Source organism: Setaria italica, chromosome III, assembly GCF_000263155.2.
Source record: "Setaria italica strain Yugu1 chromosome III, Setaria_italica_v2.0, whole genome shotgun sequence".
Classification (NCBI taxonomy): Eukaryota; Viridiplantae; Streptophyta; class Magnoliopsida; order Poales; family Poaceae; genus Setaria; species Setaria italica.
This window is the reverse complement of record NC_028452.1, coordinates 39,561,091-39,580,556: the sequence shown is the minus strand read 5'-3', so window position 1 is coordinate 39,580,556 and position 19,466 is coordinate 39,561,091. Positions and strand designations below refer to the sequence as shown.

The window sequence follows — 19,466 nt, the reverse complement described above, 5'->3', positions numbered from 1 at the left end:
TGGGCAAAAGTGGCGTAACAATTGCGCTCCTTCTAAAATAACTTTGTGAATACTATGTGCGTATAACTTTTAATAACCGTTAAATATATATAAAATTTCCAAATTTCAGCAATTTTTTGGGGGGAAATCAGAAATTAATGATTTTGAAGAGGACCGGAAAAATTGAAAACCAAAATTGGAAATGACTGTCTGTGTCTGGTATTCTGGTATGCTACCCAGGTTAGCTGAAACTGTGGGCGACCTTTACTGAATGCAAGTACAGCCCCACCGTTTCCCTACATCTGACGCCATGGATCCTGCAGGCTACGGACGATCCAGCCTCTCCTGGTTTTACAGCCACAAGCGGCAATGTCACGGATGACCAGTGTGGTTCACAGCAGGAGGAGACCGCATGCGCTCGCTGCCATCCCCACAATCTTCTCGCCCAGCATCTTCCTCCCGCTGCCCAATCGCAACTCCACAGCTCTCCATCTGCAAGGTCCGCAAGAACTGAAGCCGTCCTTGGACGACTTCCTTTCCAACTCTTCTTGCTACCAAGCGTAGGTACGCTCCAAAACCGTGATGCTTCCAGAACACCAGAATCGAGCCCGTGACCCCGAGATGCCTGCGAAAATCAAAGTTTGCGCCCATTGTTAAATGCTTCGAGGTCACAGGAGGGTCCAAATGCCACTCACATGCCCTTGTTTCATGTGAGTTAGAGGGATGTGTCCTGGCATCCCTTTCAGGCCACAGCAATTCAGCATGCCCTACTCAGCTGCACACTTTGTTCCTTGTTCATCTCCCAACCACTAGATGAGTGCTTTGATTTTCATAAAATACAGATAGAGCCGAGTTATACTGGATGACATGCGGGGCTCGACGGCGTTAGTGAAGTTCAAAGGACCCACCTGTCAGTGGGTGTTTTAATTTTTTATTTGAGATGTGTCATGACATTTGGCATATGCCACCAGACACCTCAGCTAAAGAGGCTGAAATGGACGTGCTGCTGCACTTGACAGAATGGGGTATAAAGGATTTGAAGCCTATCACCCTCTTCTCAGCTCTCACAGAAGCTCACACATGAGCTCTGCTCTGTGTGAAGAGCGAATACTAGGGAGGTCCTGCCTACGCCATGAAGAAGCCAAGAGCATCTCTTGCGTTGGAGATACTGGTGGTGTTTGCCGCTCTTCTTTGCGGAGCGCAATGCCAGAGCTTTCAGGGCGGCTCCGGAGGGGGCGGCACCGCCGCGAACCTCACGGTGGTCGGCGCCGTGTTCTGTGACGCCTGCTCCTCCAGCTCCTTCTCCAAAAACAGCTACTTCTTGCCAGGTACCATTCGCATATGTCAATTGCATTGTAAATTATGCACGAGTTATTTACCTCCTATGGCCTCCTTAATCTTGGGAGAATGAAGCATCTTTGACCTGTCATTTACCTCCTTTCTTGTTTGGAATTGCTTATGGTGTTATTTCAGATGAAGCACTATTATAATTGTTTCTGCACATACTCTGTTTTAATTGCTGCCACCACTTAATGGTTTGTTTCTCTTTGCCTTCAGAAGGGTTTCACTGCCGGTTTGAGCATTGGAACTCTGTTTTTGGAATTTAATTTGTATCTTTCCAATAATTGTGTAAGAACCATGCGCAAAATAACTTGCAAGCCCTGGCCTGTCCTCCTCTGCATTATCATGCCACTACAACTACCCAACAAGAGAATACAGTTAGCATGCAGGATTTGCTTAATTCATTGATGCTGTCATGTTTCTTTGACTAGTAGAAACTAAAAAAGCACTCATTTCCTAACATCAACATATTGGTAACATTTCTTGAAAGGATAAAAAGTCCATAGCACAAGGAAATTTAGGGGGTGTTTGGAAGGAGAGGGCTAAACTTTAGTCCTGTCACATCGGATGTTCGGATACTAATTAGGAGGACTAAACATAAGCTAATTACAAAACTAATTGCAGAACCCCTAGGCTAAATCGCGAGACGAATCTATTAAGCCTAATTAATCCATCATTAGTGAATGGTTACTGTAGCACCACATTGTCAAATCATAGACTAATTAGGCTTAATAGATTCGTCTCGCGATTTAGCCTAGGGGTTGTGTAATTAGTTTTCTAATTAATCTAGATTTAATACTCCTAATTAGTGTCCAAACATTCGATGTGATGGGGGCTAAAATTTAGCCCCCTCCTCCCAAACACCCCCTAGTCCAAAGCCAAACGGTGAGTAAACAAAGTCACATGAGACAGCAATGCCAAACTGGCCCTTCATTCGATGACCTGACTATATCAGAGATGATCAGATGAAGTACAAGCCTTGGATACTTAGCAAATTCTCTTGGCTTTAAAAGTGAATTTTTTATGAGAATTGATCATTTCATCCGGTTAAACTTCAATTTCATTTTCTTTTACTTTCTCCTCTTCAGGCGTGAAAGTCAGGCTGGACTGCATGATCAAAGTGAACTCTAATTCAAAGGAGGAGATCAAGATCACGGCGGAGAAGGTCACCAACAGCTACGGCACCTACCAACTTGACATCCCGGCGATCGACGGCTTCGAGTGCGCCGCCCCCGGCGCCACCGCCGCCGAGTCCTTCTGCCGGGCGGCCGTGCTGGACAACCCCTCCGCGCTCTGCAACGTGCCGGCCGTCACCACCACCGTCGGCCACATCTCCTTCCCGAGCCAGGAGCCCAACGCCTGCTTCTACAGCCTCAACTCCCTCTACTACCGCCCCGGCAAGCCGGGCCCCGCCCAGTGCGGCGGCGCGGCGGCGGCGGGGTGCGCCGCCGCGGCAGTGAACAGGTGCCTGGTCTACTGGCCCACCGTGGGCGTGGCCGCCCATCCCGTTTCTGCACGCCGCGGGCCGTGGTTCCCGCCCATACCGTTCTTCACGCCGCCGCCGCCGGGCGTTCCCGTTCCCGCTGCCGCCGATACCGTTCCTCACCCCGCCATCGCTTCCGCCACCGGCGTTCCCTTTCCCTCTGCCGCCATGGCCATGGACGCCGCCATCGCCCCCCGCAACAGCAGTCGTTCCCGTTTCCTCATTTGCCGCCGATTTCACGACACCGTCTCCCCCACCGCCGCCGCCGCCATCGTTATCTTTTCCGCGGCTTCCACACCTGCCTCCATTGCCACACTTGCCACCATTGCCATCGATGTATCCACCGCCTCCTCCGCCGCCGCCGCCACCTCCACCGCCATCGTTTCCTTGGCCTTTCCCCCCATTGCCTTTCCTCCCTCCACGTTCTTCGGGACCATCTCCTCCGCCGGCGAAGTATTCTCGGAAAGATCCAAGCACTTGGTCTCTTTCCGCTAGTCAACCATAAATAAATAAAGTAAATATAATAGTTTTGGCTCATGCTGGGAAGGATAATATGCAAACTGAAAAAGACTGCTTGGCATATGAATTTTTTTTTTCTTTTTTATATCCACTGAGCTGTATGAACACGAATGTACATTTGTGCTTGCGCCCTATACATATAAAAGCAGAATTTCTAGGTTCTAAACTCTAAACACAGGACTTATGTGGCCTTTATGCAATGCAAAGTTATCATATCTGTTGGCGCGTTTTCTAACCAACATACGAGCGCGCTAGTTAGCGCGTAGACCAGAAGATCACCTCGACGGGACTTCTGCACCTAGCCGGTCAGACTGGTCAGCCCGGTCCTCGCAGAGGCACCGCGAAAGCCTACGTTCACCACCTCGGGAGGGACTCCGTCGGAGATGGCGAGCCTAGGGTTGCTCTGAGATCGGTCAGGCCACTGAGAACGTCCTAAAACGCCGACGAGACACACAGGAGGAAAACGAGGGGGTTGGAAAAGAAAACGAGGGGGTTGGAAAAGCTAGGGTTTGGAGATAAAAAGATAGATAAAAGTGTTTGTCGATTGGGTGATGATCCTCAATCGGCCAGGGCCCTTTATATTTATAGGGTGGGAGGTCTTTTTCCGTAAGGAAGTCCTGTTTCAACTCCAATTCAGCCAGGACTCTAAGACGCGTGGGGGTCGTAGTGCGCGCGGATGCGTTCCCACCCGGGACTTCGACGACGTACGCGCTTGCGCTAGGGATTGCACCGGGCCCGCCTGGAACTCCTCCAACCGAGCCAACCGCGCCAGTGACCGCCCGACCGCACCAGCGATCACCCGGACCGCACCAGCGACCCCGCCGACCGCATCAGCGACCGCTCCGACTGCACCAGCGACCGCACCAGTGATCGCCCGAGTGCGCCGGCATCCACGACGACCGCTCCCGCGACCGCCCGACTACTCCAGCGACCACGCCTACCGCACCAGCGACCGCTCCGACTCCTCAGACCGCCCATTAAGACCGATCTGACCAGCTGGTCTAGCCTGATCGGCATTGCTGCCACTTTTGGGTTCCAGCACATGCCCCCATGTCTTTGGTAAAGTTTGTGTACCAAGAAATAAAATAAGACTAAGGCAATGATTTTCCAACGGTCATTTGTTCTAAGGGTGATATTTCAAAATATCGGCCATATTGCTTCAAGCACCTTGCCAAATACTTGGATGATACTTTTTCAAGTACCTCCCATTCAGAGCTCTAGGTAGCTGAAATCCATGCAATGTCTCCACCATATAGGAATTCCCACTAAGCACACTTGTAATTTTATATTGCCCTTCCCAACTCGGAGACCACTTTCCAAACTTATTGCTCTTGGTTCCTATAGGTAGAATTGTCTTCCAAACCATATCTCCCACCTGAAATGTCTTGGCCTTGACCTTTTTATTGTATGCTCTAGCTACTTGAATTTTATGCTTTTCAATTTCAACTAATGCCTCCATTCGCTTGTCGATCACCTCATTAATATTATCCATCATTAAACCATAATAGGTGTCAAAATTAAGATCATTTTGCCTAGCCAACCTATATGCACCCAGATTTACCTTAACGGGTAAAATAGCTTCTTGACCATAGACAAGCTCAAAAGGAGTAACTTTAGTGGCGCCATGTCTAAAAACACGATGAGCTCATAAAGTTTCAGATAATACCTAATGCCATCTTTTAGGATTGTCCTCTATCTTTTTCTTGATGAGCTTAATTAAAATCTTGTTGCTAGACTCGGCTTGACCATTAGCTTGAGCATAATAAGGAGATGAATTGAGCAATTTAATACCATAACACTCAACAAACCCACGTACTTCCTTGGATATGAATGAAGTTTTTTAATCCGTCATTAAGTTGTGAGATACCAAATCTATATATAATATGCTCCTTAATGAACTCAATCACCTCTCGATGTGTCATATCCTTAAGGGGAATTGCTTCAGTCCACTTGGTGAAATAATCAATAGCCACAATCACAAAACAATATCTCTTCGATGAAGAAGAATGAATCTTGCCAACAAAATCCGATCCCTATCCTCTAAACAGCAATGGTTTGATAATCGGGTGCATCAATGAAGTAGGCACTAACTGAATATTCCCAAATTTTTGACACTCCTCACAACCTTTGTAGTAACGGAAGCAATCGGCTATCATCTTAGACCAATAAAAGCAAGCCCGACTAAGAAGCCATTTCATCACGCAAGCCGATTGATGTGTACGACAAATTCCTCCATGCACCTCCACCATGGCCACTTTAGCCTAATCAGAATCCAAGCATTTTAAAAGTAACCCATCGATCGTCTGACGATACAACTCACCATCAACCAAAGTGAACTTGAGTGCCCACTGTCGGACTTTTCTGTCACCTGAACACTTAGGATTCTGTAAATAATCAATCAGATGTTTTCTCCAATCATCCACTTCGTCCTTAACAAATTTAGAACATTCCATGGCCGAAGTGGGAATTTCATCAGACAGATCGATCAGACCGGCAGTCTGGGCTATCAGACCGGTTGGACCGGTCAGACCGGCTTTGAAGGCCGGTTGTACCAGTTTATCCAGGACATAACCCTCGGCCTCGTAAAGCGTCGGCTTTCTTTCATGAAAATTTCTTTTCTAAATATTATAGCCAAACGCTTGTTGTGCTAGAGCATTAGCCCTTGGATTTTCTTTCCTTGGTACATGGTAAATAGTAAATTCATCCATGCAAGATATGATGTCTAAACATTTATCAAGATAGGTATTCAAAAACCTGTCCAAACATTGGCATACCTTGGATACTTGCTGTACCACCAGTAAAAAATCTCCATAAGCTTCAACATGTTTCACCCCCATCTCTTGTAAAATCTCCAAAGCGAATAATAAACCCTCGTACTCGGTTTGATTATTAGTACACTTGTGATTCAATCGGCAAAGAAACTCAAAAGTAGCTCTGTTTAGTGAAATAAGGACCACACCAATACCGCAGCCACTCTTGCAAATCAATCCATCAAAGTGCATTTTCCAAGGGGTAATAGGGATATAACCGACATTTAAATTAAGTTGCTCATCAATTCTACGCTCGACGATAACATCGGCTACAATTTGACCTTTCATTGATTTCAACGGTTCACAAACCAAATCACATTCAATGAGAGCATAAGCCCATTTGCCGATTCTATTACTCAAAATAGGTTTTTGCAATATGTATTTAATTATGTTAGTTTGACAAGCCACTATGCAAGTATTTGATAATAAATAATGCCTCAACTTGGTGCAAGCATGATATAACGATAAGCACAACTTCTCAATAAAAGTGCACCTTGTCTCGGCATCCAATAATCTTCTACTCACATAGGTGACAATATGCTCCTTCCCTTCGGTTTCTTGAACCCAAACAGCCCCAATAACACTTTCCTCAGCTGCCACATACAATTTGAAGGGGATAGCATGTCTTGGCGCCTGAAGCACGGGCGAAGAAGACAAATAATTTTTGATTTCCTCAAATGCTTCTTGCTATTTTGCCCCTCAAGTAAAATCAACTTCGTTCTTCAACCGAAGTAAAGGAGTAAAAGCGTTCACCTTCCCGGACAAATTGCAAATAAATCTCCTTAAATAATTCACCTTGCCCAAGAACTTTTGCAACTCTCTTTTGCAAATAGGAGCTTGTAGTTTTCTAATAGATTCAATCTTTTTAGGGTCAATCTCAACACCTTTCTTGTGCACTACAAAGCCCAAGAACTTCCCAGCCGATACACCAAAAGCTATTTGAGTGGATTCATGTTTAAACCATATCGACGCATTTTTTCAAACGCAAGCCTTAAATCAGCCAAATGGGATTCTAGCCCAGCTGATTTAACCACAATATCATCGATATAAACTTCTAGCACTACCCTAAGCAAGTCATGACAAATCAAATTCATAGCTCTTTGATATGTAGCACCAGCATTTTTCAAACCGAAAGTCATGACAACCCACTCAAATAAACCAACAAACTTTGAACAAATAAAAGTTGTTTTGGATATATCCTCTTCGGCCATAAAGATTTGATTGTACCTAGCATTGTCATCAAGAAAGCTTATCATTCTATGTCCAGATGCAACATTAATAAGCACATCAGCTATAGGCATAGGATATTCATCTTTTGGGGAAGCTCTATTAAGATCTCTAAAATTAATGCAGACTCAGAGCTTACCCGTGCCTTTCTTCTCAACAGGCACAATATTAGAAACCCAATCAGCATATTGACAAGGCCTAATAAACTTAGCATTAAGGAACCGATTGATTTCTTCTTTCACTCGATCATAAATAATGGGATTAAAGAATCTAACAGGTTGTTTATGAGGCTTAAAACCGAGCTTAATGGGCAGCCAATGCTCAACTAGCTCACAGCTTAAACCAGGCATTTCAGTATAATTCCATGCAAAACAATCGGGATACTCTTTTAATAACTTTATTAAATCGGCCTTAAAGACAGGCTCAAGATTTTTATTTACAAACGTCGGTCTTGGTACAATACCATCACCAATATCTACCTCCTCTAAAGGATCGGCCAACGTAAACCCTTGTCCTAATTTACTTATATCATCAAGGTCCTCATGGCCTCACACATATCGTTCCTCTGCGACCGATAGTGTTCTAGCCTCTGCTACAACCACTCTAGATTTACATTCATAACATCATATGTGATAAGTTAGCCGATCCTCAACCGGCTTTACTACAGCAGCGACAAAACCATCCTTTGTACAACTAATGAACTCATAATTAGAAAGATCTAAACTAGATAAGCCCTTGACATTATCATGCACACTTATGATGGAACTATTGGCTACAGCAACACAAGCCGATGTATCACCATGCACAACCTCTACTTCATCGCCGACCCATTGGATTAAGAATTGATGCAAAGTAGAAGGGACACATTGATTCGCATGTATCCAATCATGACCCAAACTTAAACTGAAATTACCTTGGGTTTCGGCGATAAAGAAAGCGGTAGCCAACGTCTTGCTCCCAACGGTGAGGTCCATAGAGATAACGCCTTTAGCACCCATAGGCTCGCCTCCTCCCACACCGCTGATAGTTATGTTGGTATTGATCAGCTCCTCATCTGAACCTCCCAATTTCTTGAACAAAGAATATGGCATTAAGTTGACAATCGCTCCTCCATCAACTAGCATTCGAGAAATTGGTTTCCCATTGATATGGCCTTTCATGTACAGCGTCTTCAAATGACTTTCAGTAGCTTTAGGCTTCTGGAACACAGCTTCCCTAGGCCCAAAGTCAAGGTGAGCCAGTTCCTCCTCCGACATGACATAACCATCCATCGACATGCGAATCACATTTATGTCCAGGTTCATGCACTCAGGTGAAAAATTGTAATCAACAAGCTGCTCATCATCCTCTGATCCATGGACTAATGCCCACTCATTGTCACAAGTCATAGGGACAGAAGAGGCAAAACCAGGCAGCGACTCTAGCTCAACCAGTCCGACCGATTCAGGCGCTAGTGCTGACGCCTCAACCGGTCTGATCGGTTCCTCAGCCGGTCTAACTGGTGGAGCTGGGACATCTTCCTTGACTCTCCACTCCTTTTTCTGAGGGACCATGGGCCTATACTTGCTGAATGCTTCGTCCCTTTGTTTCTCTAGCTCCTATTCCCTCTTTTCTTGTAACCTTATATAACATTTGTAACTTCCTCCTTTGGCGCGAGTCAATTCGGGAGGACACCACCTTGGTAAGAACTACTTGGAGCTGGAACCACTGCTACTAACCTCATGATCATTAGCAGCAGGAGCCTTTTGAACAGATGACATGACTAGATTGCCTACACCAACTAGTCCTTTAGCACTATTCTCAACGGGGACATCCATAGACCCAATCTATAAAACAGCTTTCTCTGTACCTTTTCCTGAGTCTATTTTCATCTTCTGAACATCCCCCTCCTTCTTATTAGGACGATACACTTGCTTTGGAGGAGGCGTTCTGGGCATCGGGATAGGTCGGTCCGACCGGTTGGGGTAGATCGGTCAGACCGGTCGGGTCTGTGCACCCTAACCAGATGAACGGGGTGCCTAACAACCTTGCACGGGGCTTGAAATTCTATCCAAAGCCGACTTCCTTGGTTCTCCCCATCCAGGATGGAAAGACGGCTGCTGCACGGACTGGTAAGACACCCACATTACCCCATTGTCATCCGACATCGGGCATAGGGGATTTAATGCCGGAGGAGCCCAAGATGTGGAGGGGCACTATTTCGGTTGGTATTGGTCACTTCTCTATCTTGCAACCACTGTTGGTGGTGAATCTTGCCTCCCTTGATGAGTAGGTGACCTTATTCTCTATTTCAATAGCCGATCACTTGTAATGGCCTTTTGCTTGGAATACTTATCTAGAAGCATACCAAAGGTGACTTTTTCCCTGGGACTACTCCCCTAATCTTTTGCAGCACTAAGCTTCCAAGTGCCAATCTCTGGATGCTTCGGTTTCAACATCCGGGGGCGACCCTGGGGCTGACCGGTTTGACCGGTCCCCTACATCGGTATGACTGGCTCGGTCTGCCCAGCAGACTTGAACAGCTTTTGAGCAGATGCTGTGGACACTGCTTGCCCCCATGTCCAGAAACTTTTACAGTAATTTTAAATGACTCTCTACCATATGGAGTCTTTTCATACACCACCTCCCTTGTCAACTCTTTTCCCCTCAAATCGGACTTCTCTTCCCCGATCACGACATTCTTGCCTTTAGCAGCTTCAGCTTGATGCGGCCGAACTAGTACCTTAGGTTGTTGTATGTCCATAGTGTTGACAGGAAACGGTATCTTGTCCCCTTGCATTTCATAGAATGTCAAACGGCCTTCATTTATAGCTGATTGAACCTGTCGATAAAACACATTGCAATCATTAGTTGCATGAGAAAAAGTATTATGAAACTTGCAACATGCTCTGCTCTTCAGCTCTCAAGTGGAGGAATAGTATGAGATATTTTCTAATGTCCAAGTTTAAGCAACTCATCAAAAATGCGATTGCACTTGGAAACATCAAAAGTAAATTTCACTTCTTGCCGACTCTAATGAGCCGACTTAAGGGACACACAAGAATATGATTTAGCTTTAGAGGGCCAAACAAATTTAGTAACATAAACCTCATTGTCATCATCGTTCGAGCTATCGAAATCATATTCAATAGCATGCATGCTACACCGACGAGACTTGAAGCTATATTTTTCCTTAGCAATCCTAAGTTCCATTATCGAAGCCCTCATAAGTACGTGTGCAATGGTATAAAGCACAAAATCTTCTAGCCGATCCCTAATAGACGATTTTAAACCTTTAAGAGCAAGATCGGCCAAATCATCGTCAAAAAGTGATAGATTAAAGCATCGGTTTTTAGTTTCTTTGAATCATCTTATATAATTAGAAATAGATTCCTATTTGCCTTGCCTAACCGATGTTAAATCCATCAACTTTAATTGGAAATTTCTGTTGTAAAAGTGATCATGAAATTTCTGCTCTAACTGATCCCATGAATCAATAGAGCCAAGAGCCAAGGAAGAATACCAAGCGAAAGCGATCCTAGTCAATGACAAAGAAAACAAATGAACTCTTAAAGTATTATAATAACCGGCTTCGCCTAGTTGAGCAAGATACTAACTAATGTGTTCCCAAGTAGTTCGGTTATCTTCGCCACTGAATTTAACAAAATCAGGCATGCTCCAACCGACAAGATAGGGAACATAGTCAAAGTCAGCATGGTAGGGTTTTTGATACAACTTTGAACTGCCTACGTCCATGCCAAACTTGTTCTGAATCATAGCCAAAATTTCCACTTTAACTTTTCTGACTTCACTATACGGATTTGGCTCTTGTAGTGCTAGGGCTGATGTATTCGCAACATTCACGTAGGGTGGATTGCCATTCTGAATACGATGCAAATTAGAAAATACGTCATTTGAAATACCCCTAGAAGCAATAATGGTGTTAGGGATCGGGGGCGACGTGTATGCTGTTGTGCTAACCGAGGGTGTATTCACTCCAAGCTCGCTAGTACGGTTAGGAACAACCGAACCATGTACAGCAGCAAGTGGCACAGGCGCTTCAGGGACAATCACTAACTGGCCGCCCTGAGAGGCCTGACTGGTTAGACCGCCTGCCTGAACCGATCTAACTGCTTCAGTCGTGTTCAGCTTTGGCGATTGGGCCTGGAGCGGTGTCGGTCCTGTGTAAAAGTTTAACAGCATGCCATACTTAGGGTTCTCGGGAGTGACCCCTATATCTGCCGATGGATTTGCATGTACAACCCCATGCAAATCAACTTGAGAGGAATCGTTTTTATTACATCCAATAGATTTACCTCCTACAAGTTGGTCTAAGTGATCTATCAAAGAAGTAGCAATCTGATTTTGAACTTTAAAAGCCCTTTTGAACTCATCGTTGATAGCGGATTGATCTGGGGGGAAGCTACTTACATTGTGTACTTCCTCGATCATGTTATCCTTCATCTTGATCGCAGGCATCTCGAAGTCTTGCGCTCTCATCGCCTTGCCCATGCGATCTTTCTTGACGCCCAATAGATATTGCATCTTGACGTATTTTTGGAGCGCCGCGATGTTCCGCTGCTCCTCCTCGCTGAGATCTTCCACGGAAGCCATGATGATGTTATCCTTGTCAATCTCCATGTTAGATCCCATCTTGCTAGGGTTTTTCGGAACGGTTGTAAAAACCAGATCTTTTCCCCTAGCGGAGTCACCAAAAATGTTGGCGCTTTTTCTAGCCAACACACGAGCATGCTAGTTCACGCGTAGATCAGAAGCTCACCTCGTTGGGACTTCTGCACTTGGCCGGTCAGACAGGTCAGGGGGTCCGGTCAGGCCGGTCCTCGCAAAGGCACCGCGAAAGCCTACGTTCACCACCTTGGGAGGGACCTCATCGGAGATGGCAAGCCAAGGGTTGCTCTGAGATCGGTCAGGCCACTCAGAACATCCTCAAACGCCGCTGGGATGCAGGAGGAAAACAAGGGGGTTGGAAAAGCTAGGGTTTGGAGATAAAAAGATAGATAAAAGTGTTTGTCGATTGGGTGATGATTCTCAATCGGCCAGGGCCATTTATATTTATAGGGTGGGAGGTTTTTTCACGTAAGGAAGTCCCATTTCAACTCCAATTCGTCTCGGACTCTAAGATTCGTCTCGGACTCCCAGTTTGACGCGTGGGGGCCGTAGCACGCGCGGATGCGTTCCCACCCGGGACTTCGATGACGTACGCGCCTGCGCGAGGTATTGCACCGGGCCCGCCTGGGACTCCTCCGATCGAGCCGACCGCGCCAGCGACCGCCCGACCATGCTAGCAACCGTTCCGACTCCTCAGACTGCCTATAGAGACCAGTCTGACTGGCTGATCCTGCCTGATCGGCATTGCTACTAGTTTGGGCTCGAACACTATCTTTTTGAGTTACTTTGGCAGTGTGCAATCAGGGCTCCAACCTCAAGTCAGACTGTCAGGCCTCAACTAGCGAAACGTCATTCAGAAAGAAAAACAGTTTTAAACTTGCTATTTGGATTCTTTGCGAAAAGAAATACATGTAGATCCTGTGTTTTCAATGCAAATATGAACCAGAGTTTAACATGCCATTTTATAAAAGTTTTTGGGCTTGGCCGGTTCATTGGGCTCTGGTTGATCCTACGAGGCCCAAGGCTTTAGACTATTTTCACAATCTTTTTATCTGAGCTTTTTCTGACAACCATAGGAAAGAAGCTAGAATTCCTTTGCATCTTTTACTAGGTTTGAGCTTACACGCACCTTGCGGAGATGAGTAAAGCAGAACCCTCATATATGGACAATTTGGTTCGAGAGGATGGGGGGTTGTTAATTGTTTGAATCTCAAACTTGAAATACGTTTTCTCTCTCAATTATGAGTTCATTTTTTAAAACCATTTCAACTAATATATTGTCTCGAATAACAGCAAAACAAATTATCAAATATATATTTCTTATTTTGTTTTTATATAAAAACCCAACATGTCCAATGTGCTATTCAAAATTTAAAGCTATATGTTCAACATTTACAAAAGAATTGTTGAAAAATTATTCTAAATATATTTTTGCAACAATTATTTTGTAAATGTTGAACATATATCCATTATTTTTTTAATATTAAATTATTTACTACAAAGTTTGAATCAAGTGTTAGAAAATATTTATTTGAAAATACCCAAAGGATTAGAAAATTGAAAGCCATATGGTCGGCTGCGTGCTGGATACCTGAACCGCTTGCTGCCTTGCTGGGCTATCCTATTGGGCCATGTTAGACTGTGCGAGAGTTGCTAGACAGACCCTCCCATTATGGCCTATGGGCTAGTCTTACTGATCCGGTTAAAGGCTGAAAAAGTTTTTAAAAAATGCTATTTTATCCCAAAAAAGTAATTACGATTAATTTTAAATATTTCTTAAATTCCAAACCATCATGGGCAATACAAATTCCTTGCCGTACCCCCTGGTAATTAAGGATGGCAATCTCCAGAATTCACCCTTTTTTTCCATCAATACGTCAATGAACCAACATGCTCTAGAGCCATATCCGCATATGCAACTATATTCCTTTCCGAAGCAAAAGACACAAGTTTCATCTTAGTACGTTTCTCATAGGAAGTTGTACTGCCTAGCATCTTCTCCTTGAAACAAAATTTGCACATACGTAGCTTCTCCTTCTCCACAATTTAATCCGATCCTCTTTATTTTTAACTTAAAATTATATATTATTATAGTTCGATCCTTGTTAAGTCCGATTTATACTAGACTAAATTAGAGGATCCTCTGTCACTCCTGCATGCCTCAGGGGGTGTTTGGATCCCCGGGCTAAATTTTAGCCCATGTCACATCGAATGTTTGGACACTAATTAGGAGTATTAAACATAGGCTAATTACAAAACCAATTTCACAACCCCTAGGCTAAATCGCGAGACGAATCTATTAAGCCTAATTAGTCCATGATTTGACAATATGGTGCTACAGTAAACATTCGCTAATGATGGATTAATTAGGCTTAATAGATTCGTCTCGCGATTTAGCCTAGGGGTTCTGCAATTAGTTTTGTAATTAGCTCACGTTTAGTCCTTCTAATTAGCATCCGAATATCCGATGTGACACGGACTAAAATTTAGCTCCAGGATCCAAACACCGCCTCAGTCGCGTGCGTTTGGCCAGCTGAGTTTGCCGTAGGGCCAAGTGGCCAACCGACATGCAGTGATGCTGGTGCACAAGCACAACTATACAAGTTCGCAAAGTTGGATTGCACAGGCCCAACAATTCGCATATTTTGGACTGTGCGAATGTCCGTCCCACGCACACGTTCGCGTGCGTGCAACACACCCGCATGGCTCGTTGCACCTTTAGTCCATGTCGATCCCCTGCCCTTTTCTGCCTCGTGTGGAAAGGAGAGTCGAGTCCATGTCAAACCCTCACCTCTAACATTTGTCCATCCTAGCGGCTGTTGACACTGAACAGGCCCCAGCTTGTTTCTGTTCATCGATCAGAGGGGGACACGCTGTGTACTAGTACTGCTACTGCGTAAGCTCCAAAATGTGTACATTGTACTTTTAACAATGAACAGAAATAGCATATTTGCAACTCTTTGGAAGCCCTAGCTCGACTGCAAATTTGCTATAGAGAAATAAAATCAAGCAACAAATTTTCCATTCAACTGTCGAGAGAGATCAATAACCATTGACTGGCGACGATACAGAGGAGAGGACGAGTCCAAGCATCAGAAACAGCTCTTCTCCATGTCATCCTTTACCCCTGTGGCTCGTGCATGCTGCTGTTTGTGCGGACAAATTCAGCTTTTCCTAGCTGGCCAGGCTGACACGCGTGCTGACTAGATTCGCCCGCCGCTTTACGGCATCGTTTTTGCACTGGCACTGCAGTGAGAAAGATCGATCGATGGTAAGTGATTGATTAGGCTGCCTGTATCAGATGATCATATCACACTATCAGCTTAACGTCATCGGGTGATAAAGACAGGGTTACTTTAGTGCCCTAGGTAGGATAATAAAAAGATAAGACAGCCCGGGTTTTCTTTAAAAAAAAACATGTGCCCTACTTTACACAGAGTCCTTAATCTTGTGGGACTACCACTAAGTTGACGACCACTGCAATCACCTTAGGTAGGATGGCCCAAACCAACCACAGCTACAATCTGAATCGGGTCTTAACCTATACTTGATTATGGCGACAAATGAGGAGATTTTTTAACCCAGCTTAAAATTCAATTCCACGGGGAGTTGAACACAGGACCCGATGAGTGCTAGAAACCCTTTCTGACCCGACCCGACGCGTGCTAGAAACCCTTTCGCCCTAGGTAGGATAATAGCCGTACCGTGTCGTATTTTTTAATTTTTAGGACCATCATCGTGCATCTCCTTTGCTAATTTAATTTAATACGACTCCATCCGGTCGTAAAATAGTGTTTGCGTGCATGTCGTTGACTGATCAAACTTGGCCGCTGTTGCCTCTTTGACTATCGTGATCGGACGTTTGGAAATGGCCATATCACATTCCTCGTTTGATCCGGCCAAAACATCTATGCATGCATTTCACAAATTTGCATGACCAGATTTACTTTTCCTGGAACAACGCTCCTCAAATTACCACTAGCAATTTTGGGCGGACACCTTTTGGGTTTTGGGCTCACACTACTCGAGGACGTCTTGCCACGCGTCAGTTTGGACAAGGCAGGTGCCGGCGAGCGTAGTGGAACATTTTGTTCCACCAAGGGAAAATAAAAATCAGTTGGTGCGTGGCTACACTGGGACGACTCTTCATTCCTGGAAACCAATTTTTCTGACGAAAACTAGTGGTGGTCTCGTCAGATTTCGGGGGTGTTTCGGAGGAGGGGGCTAAATTTTAGCCCCCATCACATCGAATGTTTGGACACTAATTAGGAGTATTAAATCTAGATTAATTAGAAAACTAATTACACAACCCCTAGGGCTAAATCGCGAGACGAATCTATTAAGCCTAATTAGTCTATGATTTGACAATGTGGTGCTACAGTAACCATTCACTAATGATGGATTAATTATGCTTAATAGATTCGTCTCGCGATTTAGCCTAGGGGTTCTGCAATTAGTTTTGTAATTAGCTTATGTTTAGTCCTCCTAATTAGTATCCGAACATCCGATGTAACAGGGCTAAAGTTTAGCCCTCTTCTCCCAAACACCCCCTTCGTGTTTTCCCGTTACTGAGAAACCGATTCGAAAGTACACGGGGACTGCACCTGGAAGACCAGCTACAGATACTCCTGCGACACGCATCTGCCCCCCGGCTCTCAGATCCCCTGCATCTGCCTGCGCAAGATCTCGAGCAGATCCCTTGAGCAGATACTCCGCTCATGCTACTCCAGACTCCGGTGGCATGGCACTGCAGGAGAGACTACCGCAACTCGCAAAGCGATGCAAGAACGATGAGCTAGCCGATGCGATGGACTGAAGTGATTGAGTGCAATCCTGCTCATCTTTTGCTCTCGTGCTGGTCTCGCTGCACGAGCACGAAGCCCAACTGCTTCCTGCTGTGGTAGGAGTATTGGAGTATTTATGTTTTTTCACACACGGCAGCAGGAAAGCGGTGCCTCTTTTTCTGTACTTGGACCAAAGCTTGCAACGCAACAGTAGAGCCTGTCTCGCACCTTTTCGTGCCGTGCGTACGTCCCCGGCTTGTCAACAGTGGTGTCGGGTGTCTCCCTGTCCAAGCTTGCTTGAATTTCTGCTTGACGCTCGGTTTCGGGGATGCTTGAAATTTCGCTCGATTTCGGTGACAAAGCAGTTGTTAGTCCATGCCAATTCCACTCGTATTTTGGTGACATTTTTACGTGGCAGTCCTTTTCGGAAGATGTTTTTGGGTGTCTGGTAACACCTTCTAAAGTTTAATACCCATCACATCGAATGTTTGAATACTAATTAGGAGTATTAAACATAGACTATTTAAAAAACTAATTGCACAGATGGAGTCTAATTCGCGAGACGAATCTATTAAGCCTAATTAGTCCATGATTTGACAATGTGCTGCTACAGTAAACATGTGCTAATCATGGATTAATTAGGCTTAATAGATTCGTCTCACGAATTAGTATAGGAGTTCTGCAATTAGTTTTATAATTAGCTCATGTTTAGTCCTTCTAATTATTAGCATTCGAATATTCGATGTAACACTCTAAAATTTAGTATCTTGTATCCAAACACCTCATTTGAACCTTTGTCCAAATGGATCGCCGTGGAACACATGTTTGGAAAATGGAATGTTTTCCATGGTGGGGTACAGTGGTTCAATTGCAGACCGCCGCATACTTGCGGCCACGTAGTAAGACTACGCGATCCAGCACACATCCTTCGGCATGTACCATCGTGTGTTAGAACTACGAAAGGATCAAACTGTAAAAAGGTGTTTTCGAACTGTACCCTCAAAGATCAAACTGAAAAAAGGTGTTTTGGAAAGGGATTACATTGTAAAAGTTGCACTATACAATGCGAAATAAATATAGTTCCAGATGGATTCTGATCACCGAATCTTTCTCTAGGATATACTCACTCACTCCCTTTTTATCTGGACAGGCGACTCCCTAGTTGCGCATTTCTTATCCGAATTCCTCTCAAATCAGCCCAACTTACGGAGTACTCCCTCTATCCTGCAAAGAATATCCCTATCGTTCTGTTCTAAGTCTAAGTCATCTTATCTTTAACTAAATTTATATAAAATATAGCAATATTTTTTATGTCTAGCAAGTTCCATTAGATTCGTTATGAAAATATATCTATTTAGTGTTATAAATATTGATACTCTTTATTTTAAACTTGATCAAACTTAAAACAGTTTGACTTAGAACAAATTTAAAAGGACACTCTTTGCAGAACGAGGGACTAGTGTGTACTTATGTTTTCAACGGGGAAAAAAAAAAATCTGAGTACGATGGAGATGCCCAACATATGTACGATTGTTGGTTATACAAAACTCGGTTAAATTTGTGAATCTTTTTCCTATCATTAAATTTCAAAATATCAAGCTTAAAACGTGAAAACAAATGTCTTAGAAAGTAATGATATAGATTAAAATTTAATGGATTTTATATAAAAAATTTTGTACAGGATAGTGGGTAAAGATTTCTAACATACTAATGATACTATCATCACATCCCTCAATATTATCAATAAATTAAATTTCATCTCTCGCCTATAAGGCTCAATTAGGAACTTAAGGGAACAAAATGGGTAGGCCGAATACAATATCATTGTAGTGAACCAACCAGCTCAAAAGTGAAATCATCATCTTTCCGGCGGCGAGTCAGACATTGCAGTTGATCAATTCCTCCACATGGACAAGCCTTATCCGGAATTATGGGTTTGTTTGGCTTCCGCCGAAGTCTGCCACGCCGAAGATTGGGCTTTGGCGAGAAAGCGCAAAGAGGTGCACTGAAGGAGCGCCGCACTTTCTTCGCCGCGTCACAACTCAGGCCTAATCAAACAACAGCGAATGTTAGGCGTGGCGTGCTGCGGCAAGCTTTGTCGTGAACCAAACAGAGCCTATGGCCGTGCGCCCGTGCCGTGCTTGACTTGCAGCCACAGCTTGCCATGCCACATCTTGACGGCGCCACAAAAACGCATGTGCTTGGTTGGCTTGGAGGTAGCGGCGGCCATAGCTTTTCTACTTTTCTGTACAACGGTACAACTTGCAGTATATTTTCTCGCCACATCTGTGCCGTCGATTTTCAGCGCCAAAGGTTCGGCTGCGGCGCAGGGATCGACGGCGGGCGACCAAACAGACCCTACGTACACAAGTTCCCCACCATTTCCCTTGTTCTCTTTTTTTTTCCATGTATTTAGACAGCCTGTTCGCTTCAGCTTATCAGCCGGCTTATCAGCCATCAAACAATATTTTTCTCTCACAACAAATCAGCCGTTTCAGCTTTTCAGCCGGCTTATAAGTTCAGCCGAACAGGCTGAGAGTATATGCAATCTGACTAGGTCCATGGCAGTGGGAGCCTCGCGTGATTGAATTATCACCCTTTTTGTTGTAGTATTGAATTTTGACCACCCTTTGCTAAAAGAAAAAAATGTGTCTTTTTTCTCAAGTTTGATGACTTGCACATAAACAGGGCAACAAACAAAAGTAATGTAGAACG

At 44.5% G+C, this 19,466-nt stretch overlaps 1 protein-coding gene and 1 pseudogene across 1 annotated transcript; one reads left to right on the top strand and one right to left on the bottom strand.

Moving 5' to 3' along the window:
• The first annotated feature begins 412 nt into the window (after positions 1-412).
• Positions 413-3,495, top strand: LOC101753091 (leucine-rich repeat extensin-like protein 3). The gene is given in 8 exon segments (XM_012844380.2): positions 413-1,307; positions 2,409-2,800; positions 2,802-2,828; positions 2,830-2,844; positions 2,846-2,886; positions 2,888-3,011; positions 3,013-3,034; positions 3,037-3,495. Coding segments are annotated over 8 exon segments (1,089 nt in total). The 5' UTR covers positions 413-1,111; the 3' UTR covers positions 3,309-3,495.
• A 986-nt stretch (positions 3,496-4,481) lies between these two features.
• LOC101762560 lies at positions 4,482-8,912 on the bottom strand (annotated as a pseudogene).
• Between the last annotated feature and the right edge of the window lie 10,554 nt (positions 8,913-19,466).